The 10,192-nt window shown below is 41.4% G+C and overlaps 1 protein-coding gene across 6 annotated transcripts in view; it reads right to left on the minus strand.

The window, feature by feature from the left end:
* The window catches only part of LOC103614208 (solute carrier family 2, facilitated glucose transporter member 11), a 21,395-nt gene that overhangs the window by 10,607 nt on the left and 596 nt on the right, over positions 1-10,192 (minus strand). Inside the window, exons 2-12 of one of the 6 annotated variants that reach the window (XM_008632105.2) lie at positions 9,926-10,024; positions 8,906-9,066; positions 8,187-8,311; positions 6,677-6,806; positions 6,383-6,531; positions 5,582-5,769; positions 4,425-4,535; positions 4,248-4,349; positions 3,123-3,198; positions 2,057-2,184; positions 317-1,736 (exon numbers count right to left, since the gene is read on the minus strand). In XM_008632105.2, the coding sequence (XP_008630327.1) occupies positions 1,530-1,736; positions 2,057-2,184; positions 3,123-3,198; positions 4,248-4,349; positions 4,425-4,535; positions 5,582-5,769; positions 6,383-6,531; positions 6,677-6,806; positions 8,187-8,311; positions 8,906-9,066; positions 9,926-10,024 (1,476 nt within the window). In that variant the 3' untranslated portion in view covers positions 317-1,529. The other 5 variants (XM_017732274.1, XM_017732275.1, XM_017732273.1 and 2 more) reach the window with 5 other exon arrangements.

Below are 10,192 nucleotides of genomic sequence, written 5' to 3' on the forward strand. Positions count from 1 at the left end.
AAAGAGAGAATTCTGTTTTGCAAAAATTTGGTATTTCTTTTCTGTATTGGTAGCTGTCTCCAGATGACTGGTAGTTTTTAATCATATTGCATGTATATGGAACACTACAAATTACTGAGTTTTCTGACTTTAGGACACTTCATGTTTTGTAGATATATAGCTCTATTTATGTAGTTGCATTTAGTGACATATCTGAAGTGTCACTCAGTACTAGAGGCAGGAATAATGGAAGACCCCAATCATGGAAGGATATGCACACCAGCTACCCCTGAGGAGATCATGATGTGGGGAAAGAAATGCTTGTGGAAGCCAGAAGTTTTATTACAAAGCAATCTGCCATTTTTATTATGGTTACCATTTGCAATTAAAATTAAGTTACAGTTAAGATGAACAATTGAATTCTTATTTTGAATAACCTTATTTGAGTTGAAGTAAATATGCCAGTCAAAACAACAGCAGAGGTAAAACCACTTATTTTACTGTGCAAAGTTTGGACTCTAAATTGTATAGTGTTCTTCACAGTAAGCCTTAGTTTTGTTCATGTTCTTCCTAATAGTATTGCTTTCCTTCTACGACGGTGTGAGCCTCTCACTAATAGAGGGGAACATGCAGAATATTAGACACATTCTAAAGAAAAGCCCCATGGGCTTGTATATTTCAAAAAAAGTTTCTGATTAAATCAGTTCCAGTCTGAGGTGGTTCTTCTGGGGTAAACTTGTTCCAGGTAGCTGAATGTCACACAAGGAAAGCAGCAGTTCAATTGCTGTGGGATTCACAGCCCTTCAGATATCTGTGGGAATTCTGTTCCTGGAGGAGGAGCTACAGACTTGAGATGACAGCAGTGATGGGCAGGATAGCACAGGGTACCTAAAATGGCTGTATGTGCTCAGGGTTTATGGTGCCTGGATTCTACCCATCAGTCCTTCAGCTCTATTGCTGCTGAAAGGCAATCTGAAATGGTTGAAGTCTGTCAAACTAGATACTACCCAAGGACAACATGGCACTGTGCATGGGAACCTGGCAAGGTTTGGCAATTCAGCTGAATCTAGAGAAACAAAGAATTTATCTCCTATTCCACTAAATTTTTTCTTTAATCTGTTATGGATTGAACACTAGCCAGAGATAGCAAGCCAAGAACTTCACTGTTCTCATTTCAATGCTGTAAAAACATACTCAGAAATCATAGAGAGAGAGGATCACAGATCTTTCCTTTCTCTGTGGTCAGCAGAGTGTTTATAAATTCTACATGTAGTTTCAGCCTGTATTAGTTGCTCTGTTAAAAAGAGATTTATACATCAGCACATTAAGCCAAAATGCTCATGATTCACGAGTCTATCCAGTTAATATCAGCCCTTATCCCTTTTCAGAGTGGAGTGCTTGAGAAAGAAGCTGGTTTGGCAAAATGGGAACCTTGTAAGTGACAGATAGGAAAGCTGACAGTCCATCTGGAGCAACTTGTTAGTCAGAAAATGGCAAATGTCTTTTTTTTCTACTTTTTTTACAAAAACCTGATTTCCCCTAATGGCCAGTCAAAGCCTGGTGCAGAAGGTATAATCCTCTGTGACATGATTTGGAGTTGCTGGAATACACTTGTTTTTAAAGTTTAGCTTATTGAATTCTTCTGTGATTTCCATGATAGATTTCCCTTTTGTTTCTGGAAGGAACAGGTGGATAATTATCCCTGAAGTGAAAAGTACCACCATAAAGATGAGGAAGCAGAAGTGCTTGAGTCTTTCCTGTGGGGAAGAGCAAAGTGAGAAAGAGAGCAAGATGAGCATATCTTTGCTTTAGTCACTTTCTTGGCACATTTTTTGTATTTGGGTACCAAAATATTGTGAATTTGATAAGGAATTCTTTCCATTTTGGCCTCTGACAAATATTTCAGTCTGAGTATTGGGTAAATGAGGGCCCTTCAGCTGCAAAAGTGGAGTTGGGAGAGCAGGTGCCAAGAGCGCCCTAGACTGACACAGCACTGTCACTTCTGCTGCTCATCCTCCCGCTCCCATGGCTGGCTGGAACTGAGTGCCGTGCGAGTGTCCCAGGCAGAGGCACTCACCACAATGAATGGGAAGGTTGTGGCAATCACAAAGACTCCCAGCCAGTTGAGAACTGAGCTGACCACAAAGGCAGGAGGTCTGCAGGAGAGCTTGAAAATTTCAACCCTGGTGGAAACTGTGGCACCACCTGAAAGGAAAGAAGAATAAGAATTGCTACTTGTTAATGTGTTTGGCTTCAACATTTGGATTGTTACTGTTACACAGTCAGCAAATAGATGCTACTATCATGGACTGGCATGAGTATGAGAATTGTGTAGCGACACTGAGCATGTTGCTCTTTTTTATAAAAGAAAATGTTTGTGGCATCTAATAAACTGCTAGACATCAGTTTATTAAAGTGGTAAAATACTCAAATAAACTTCTGGGGAAGTCCAAGAATTAAGTATTTGACACTTGAGAAAGCCTGACATCCTCTCATGAAAGAAGATGTGTCAGGACAGAATGACAATTATTATTGCTAAAAAGAATTCCCAGTGTGATTCTTCTAGATTACCAATGAGTGATCTTCCCAGATTTACTTCCTGGGCATTTCAGTTATGTTTTGAAGTCACAGGACTTCAACTGTTTTGAGTTAGGAAAATAATTCAACCCTGCCATATGAGAAGGCAAATATTTTGAAAAATATTAGCCGTTATAAAATAAAATTTAACGAGTAGCAGGCAATAAATGCTAGGAAAAACTTACTCTGAAGTAGGTCTTCTGCACTGCTGTCTATGTGGGATGAGATGTAACATTACACAACACTGAATTTAAAAGAACTCTTGCTTTTCTTTTTCTCTTTTTTTCCCTAGCATTTAAAAAAAATGTTTTACCCATCTGCTTTTGCCCTATTTTTGCTGTATTTTTCCAGTGTGTTGCTTTCCTCTTGTTAGCAAAACCCAAACCTGGTGGTACTGAATTTTATGTCCAATGAATAATTGGACTCACAATGTTTAAATGACTACAAGATTATGTTAAATGAATTTACTTATACTAGATATTGTGGAATATAATGCGGTATTTTTCTAACCCTATTAATAAGCTCACATGACTCAATTCCTTTATTTCCTTTGATTGAGAACTTACCTGGCCCAACAGCAAAGACAACTGTAAACAGGATAATGAGAGCAAGGCTGCAGTATGGCATCCAGAAGTACCAGTCCTGGGGGAAAAAAGTCCATAACAAACTTCTGGTTGAAAACTGTTAATAGCCCTGGGTGAGGAATGCTCCTTCTTTACCAGCACTGTCACCTGAAGGAAGAAATATTCAGTGTGTGGGAACCGAGAGATGTGAGTACTTTACTCTATGGACGGAGCAGTTGAAGTCTTTGTTAGGTGAGCAGAGATGCAGGTCTGCCAGTGCAGAGCAGCCGCAAATCTCGGAAGGCTCCAATTAAACGAAGTCTGAGGAGTACTTTGGCACCCTGTGCTTCTTTCTTTTTGACCTCCTAGTGCTTCCTCCGATCCTTAGAGATATGAGAAGGACAAATCACATCTTTCTTCACTTTTGTTAAGTTATAGATTTAATAACTAGTACTGAAAAAGAGTTTTTCTAGATTTTTGTCAAGGAGAAATGAGACTCGATGCTTTAGGAAAAAAAGATTTCTCTCTCTTGTGTTTGAGAGCCTTCATGAATGGAACAAAACCAGAAGTCTGCTGCCACCTTGCTTCCAGGCTAATTTTACAGTGTATCTGTAGAGCTCCGGGTGAGTACTGATAACCCAGGTGATTTGCTTCTGAAGAATCTACAGCAATGACTCAGAAGTATCATTGCTCGAGAGGCAAACCGGACTCCAGTCTGTGAACAGATAGTGGTTTCCCACAATTATCTGCAGCAAAGTTCAATTTCAAATTAACTGATGCAAAAGGTCTGGGGTTTTGTTGTTACTTGTTAAAAACAGCATGAATAGAAAAGGCCATTTTCCTAGGACTGTCTTGTGATCTGTGCTGGCTGGTGTTCGGTGCTTGCAGTCTGATGAAGCCAGGAACCAGTCTTCCAGTGTTTTATATGCTCCTTGCTAAGGTCATGGGATCATATCGAAAGGGAGGCAGGAGTACAAGAGACTACTGGCTAAGAGAGAGTTTAATCCTACATATAGACAAGCTTGATTTAAGCCTCACTTTCCTTTCTCAGTAGTGTGGTCCTGCCAGTGAGCTTTAGGTCAGAAATAGAATAGACAGAGAAATCTGCTGTGAGCAGTATTTCCTCACCTGTAGGGAGAGAGTCACGGTGATAGCAGCTAGCAGTGAACCCATGATCCAGTAGCCTCCTTTTAGGAGCACTTTCCTGCCCAGTCGCTCAATGATGGAGCTCTGAAGGACAGAAATCACATCAGTGTCAGTGCTGGAGAGCAAAGTGTGTCCCATTCCCCTGGTAATGTGACTTACACAGACTACAGCAGCTACGAGTTCGGAGAGTCCAATAGAGAGGGTCATATAGGAGGCCATTTGTTCATCAAAGCCAGCTGCCTGGAGGACTTCAAAAGTATATAAATATATCTGGGAAAAAACCCCATAAAACAGTAAGAGAAGAAAATTATTGATTTCTTACCCAAACCTGTGTGACACTGCCCTAGATATGAGCTGCTAGTCAGGGAGCATGCATCTCAGCTTTGGAGTGATCTAGAATTCTGCACTCTTTTTGATAGTATTCACTTTATCAGAAGACAAAAATATTATAAAATGTAATTCATTTATTACTTAATTTCATAAAAGATAAAATACTGGGATAATTGGACATCCTGCTGCTACAATGCAATTAGGTTTGCAGAATCCCGATTTAGATGCTTTCAGAAGCACCCAGGTTTCTGGAAAGGTATCATGTTTTCAGAGCCCGTCCAAAAACATCATTGTAGGATTTTCTCAAGAAAGAAGAGTGCAGGTTATGGAGTCACGAGGGGGTAAAACAAACACCTTTTCAATTATCTCTGCTAGTGCTTGGAGATATGCTGAGGTGATAAAGATGCCAGTTTAAGCTGTGTTAGATTCAGCTGTATATTTCCTTTACAGATGCTGCTGCTTGTGATGTTAGAGGTAGGAGGGTCATGCAGGCAATTACAAAGCTGTGTCTTCAAAACGATCCCAGAAAAGTGCTGCTGAGAGGAAGAGCAGAGCTGCAGAAGCTGCAGAACAGGGAGCATGTTTGTTGTTAGCTTTAAGGGCAGAGTGAGCAGACTGCCATCCCAACATCTCAGGGTGCTAGGAGCCAGGGGACAAATAGCAGCAGTTGCAGCGAGCAGTCACATAAAACTGCAGATTTTGCCAGTAGAGGGTGGGCTCATTTGTAAGAGTGAGTTCCTGAGCCCTGCAATGGCTCCCAAAGGTGGCTGTTCAATGAGCCTAACTAGAGAGGAAGGTAATTCCAGCAAGGACCAAGAGCTGGGCAGAGAGATGTTACACAGAGAGCCCAGACAAGCTTTGTGGCTGCTGCTGCCCTGTAGAAGGGCTGGCAGATAGCAAGGTTTGGTCTGAGAAGCCTGAGAAAAATGGAGGAAGCTCCTGTGAGCCATGAGATCTTGGGACTTTAAGGGGGAAATACACTCAACTGCATTGATGCCACATAGCTGAATTGTGCCGGTCAGAATAGCTGTCATGTACAGCTGCCAACGGAAAGCTGGTTCTTTCACTAGTTCCAGGACACTCAAGATCTTGGTGTTTTTCATTGTTGCCTTCTCTTTCATGATGTCATCAATCTCTGCTTGGTGTTGGCCTTCACCCCAAAGCTGCCTTATGGCTGTGGAAAAGGAGAGTGAGACCTGCCATGTTAATTTGTCTCTGTTCCCTACGGAGTTTTCTGAGTAGGTGGTAGAAGTGCCTGGCAGCCCAGTGTGCGTGGGCTGGGGCTGTGCTGAGAGGCAGAGATGTCTTATAGGGTGTTCCATACTCCTGATCCCCTCCTGCATAGTGGGACCTGCTGTGACAGAGGGGCCTAGTGGGGTGCACACTGGTTCCTTCCCTGCCCATGGGGCCACTTTTCTGCCTTCCTCCTTCTCTCAGGGTGTGAGCAGGGTACACAGCCAACAGCCAGAGTTAAGGGTTGCCCAGTGGAGCCCTGCAGTGCAAACAGCTATTTTTCACTTATCATATGGCATGAATCATCAGACTGACAGTGCAGGTGGTGTCAGCTGAATGCAAAAGGTTTTGTAATACACAGCTGTAGAGGGAAGTAGTTTAATGTTCTATGTGGGGACTACAACAATAATGGACTTAGTAGGTATTCACAAAGCCATGTTGGAAATGAGCAGGGAGAAGCTTTGTCCTATTTATTTCTTTCCATATGGGGAAAGAAAGCATCAAAAAATTATTCTAAGTCAAGTGAGAAACAGCAACCTGAAGCTCTCAGTTACCTTTTTTGCAGCCTTCCTGGTCTCCTGCATGCATGAGGAGATATGGTGGGGACTCTGGGAAGAAGGGAAGTGCGACCAGCTGGACCAGTGCTGGGAATCCACAGGAGGCCATCAGCATGGGCCACAGGGACTGGCTGCCCAGCAGCTCCCTGGTGGGGATAAAACGTGTGTGTAGAGTAAAAGTTCATTGCATTGGCTTTGAGGAGAGAAAGGAATGGATGGAAAAGGAGAGGAAGAAGCAAAAGGTTGAAGGGATCCAGAAATGAATTGTGTTGGTAATCAATTGCATTATACCTTTGTCCTGAAATTTGCCCTATGACTTTTCCCAACGACCAAAAGAAGGAGGAAGTAGAGTTTGCAAATCCACGTAGCTTCTTAGGGGAAATTTCTCCAACATATTGGTGATGTAGAGGAACGCAAAGACCTTGAGGTGAAGAGAGAATTATGGGAGAGAAGAAAGAAGACGTAACAATTGGAAATAAAACTGGACGTAAATAATTAAGCATTACAGAATACAGCTGTATACCTCGACCCACATACCAGACTTTTCAGGACTAGATTTTTTAACTGTTTCTACAAAAGTATTGGTTGTCTTTGCAGAGTGCAGTTTCCTGATCTTAAGAAATGTACAGTTTTCCCTTTAAAGTGTAGATGTAGCCTCATCATAAGATCTCCTGTGAGCCTTAGCGTATTTTAGAGGACACAGAGTATGCAAGTGCTGAATAACTAATCACTTTTTAGCAGTAGTTAACCCACATAATCTCAGCCTTTTCTGGCATAATGCTATTGAAGAGCTGTATGGTAGATTCATGGCAAATTATCACATGCAGTGCTATAGTCAATATTGATTTGTATGTGATTTAGATGGAGATATGAGTATTTCTTTTCTGCTATCCAGCAGTAATTTTTTTTATTTCAGACACAGTTGAGGTTTCCAGTTATTAACTCAGACATGCTGAATACTAGTCTGGGAACAGAAGCTTGTTCCTCATGTGGTGGTCACAGCCCCTTTCATCTGTTCCAAATGCAACATGTTCTTCTCTTGGCTGTATGTAATGTCAAAGCAATCTCTTTTGATTGCAATGTTTTTAACAAAAATCAGGTTTTTGAATGAGGCCTGATACAGATTCTAGACCAGAACAGGGCCCCTGTGGTTAAGCTGTTCTCAAATTACAACCATAGCTCTTCAAGACAACCGTATGTCAGAGAAGCAATGTACCAAATCTGGTTATTTGAAAAATAGGCATTAACTTCTAAGTTGACTCTTTAATAAGTTAAAATAGGCATCCCAGTGAATATGCAAACAATGGAAAAGCAAGTTTTGTGTAGGGGAAAAGTACAAAAAAATACCAGTACCGGATGTTTTTACTGCCTGTAGTCTACTTGCCAGGAGTGATTTTGGTTTATTAAGCCCAGATCTTTGTATTAGTCCCAAGGACTTACTATTGGGGATACCCCCCTTTATGAAAATACTAGCTTTGAACCATATAATTTTCAGTACTGCCCATCAAATTTAAGAAAATACTATCAATTCATTTTCCTTCAGAAAAACACCTTGTTTTGTGTGGTAGCAAAACATTTCTGACAGCTCTGAGTATTTATACACTTTGCAAAGCTGAATTTCATTTGGTGTCAGTGAAATTAGTAATAATTTTGCTCTTTATAGCTGGGTGTTATAGAAAATCTTCTTACAAAACACCACTGACTTTAATATTTTCTTTTCTTAGTGGAGGTTTATTATTTACTTTGAATAAAGATGTAAAATTTTGTGAGATCCTGCTGACCTGTGGGAGAAATCACTCACCTGCACTTACTCCACACAGGAAGCGTCCAATTAGAATCATCTCAAAGGACTGGGCTATTTTACTGCAGCCCATGATAGATGCTGCCACTATCATGAGCACATTGTTGCACAAGAGACATTTCTTTCTGTAAGTGCAAGAAAATGAAAAGATTTTTCGTAACTCAGAAGGGAAATGGCACTTAATGCCATGTAGGAAGTCTTGGCTGAAGTTGTCTTGATAGTTTTGTGAAATTACGCATACATGCTCCAGGCCAAAATAAGCACTGGGTACTCTGGACCCATGGTGTGCCTTGGCATGTGGCTGGACCTGGGAGTTTGGGTACACTTCTGGGTTGTGTAGGCAGAGAAAAGTCTGAAAGCTTTTCTGCACTTGAACATCCATTGTGAAACACATTATTGTAGCACCAGCAAGGATCTCAATGCTTCTGTATTTTGAGTAGCACTTCCAAGAACCCATTCTGACTTCAGCCAGGTGCTGCCTTTCCTCATTGCTGAGATTAACCCAATCTGAGTAACTGTGCCTGGTAGGACAGGCTGGCAGCACAGCTGATTAGTCCATGCCACAGGACATCGGCAGGAAGCAGGAAAATCAGCTGACACCACAGCTAAGCTGGCTGTGCTACAGCCATGGCAGTCTAAAAGTCTGTCTCATTTAAAACCTCAACTATCATTTTCTTAAGCTGAGATTCAATTGACACATTGTCTTTAAACATACATACTTGCCAAATTTGACAGTGAGGTATCTGCTTCCTGAAGAACCAAAGAGACCTCCTATACCAAAGATGGACACGGTGATAGACCACAGGAACAAGAGGTTATCCTGTTGGATGGGATAGCCATATCGCTCCAGCCAAGTTTCATTGATGAAAGCCTTAACATGCTGAGACAGAAAAAGAATTTTCGTTAACAATACCTGTGACAGCAGTGCAGGTATTTTATTATACTTACAAAATAATTTTGTTGCTTCAGCTGAAGTTACTATTTCATATAGGCTTTAAAATTATGCGTTAGCTAACAGACATAGTATAACAGAGTGTGCTATGCTCATTCTGCCATTAAAAGTTCAGTCTTTGGGTTTTTTATCCTTGAAATCTGAGGAACTGAGGCATGGACTGGTACTAAAGAATAGTGTAAACAGTACTACAAAGTTCTGCAAAGGAGTTATGGATTTTCTCTCACATACCTGCCAAGAATGCCGCATTACACAGTGCCTGTTCAGTGCAATTCCTAAATACCTTTTCACTCAGAACTTAGTGCTGTGAAGCCAGAAAATAATGTTTTTCCCATAAGGTGATGTCTACAAAATAATGATGTCTTCCCTCTAGACTTTAGTGCCTTTAATGGAAGTTTTACCTGTGATCAGTGGAGAGATGCAGACATTTTTCTGGAGCGTGGCTTACTTGTTCTACTTTTCTGTGGGGATGGATAACCGTAAAAATACCAACTGAAACCACCGGAGTAGGCACACGTGCTGTAAGATTTTAGGGGAGACAGATGCCACCCTACTCAGTGTGTCTTCTGAAGAACAGTTCTATTAACAACAACTTGCAGATCTCTCTTTTCTTCTCTTTGAAACACTTTGACGTGTTTTGCTTTTCATGATAGCATAGCATAGCAAATGGGAAATGAGAGGAGAAAACTGTGGTTAAACCCTTTCTGAATGCCAGAGGAGCATCCTCAGTCAGCAGCGTAGACCCCGTGTTCTCATTAACCAGTGTGTCATGTTCATCGTTGCCTACCTGAGACATGTAGGTGATAGCAGAAATTTGAAAGCCAATTTGGAATGTACCACCAATCCCCAGGACAGTGATCATTTGAAAGAGCCCCTGGTACTGTACCTGCAGAAGTAGAACAAAATCTTCTTAAGGTTGTAGCCACATCAGGCTATTCTCACCATGTGTCTTTCATTCTCCAGAAACATGTCATTTGTTCAGGGGATTTTCAGGTAGGAATGTTCCCTCTGCTTGCCCTGGCGTGAGATGTCCATCCTCCTGTGATTTCCCTAC

Source organism: Corvus brachyrhynchos, unplaced genomic scaffold, assembly GCF_000691975.1.
Source record: "Corvus brachyrhynchos isolate BGI_N302 unplaced genomic scaffold, ASM69197v1 scaffold864, whole genome shotgun sequence".
Taxonomy (NCBI): Eukaryota; Metazoa; Chordata; class Aves; order Passeriformes; family Corvidae; genus Corvus; species Corvus brachyrhynchos.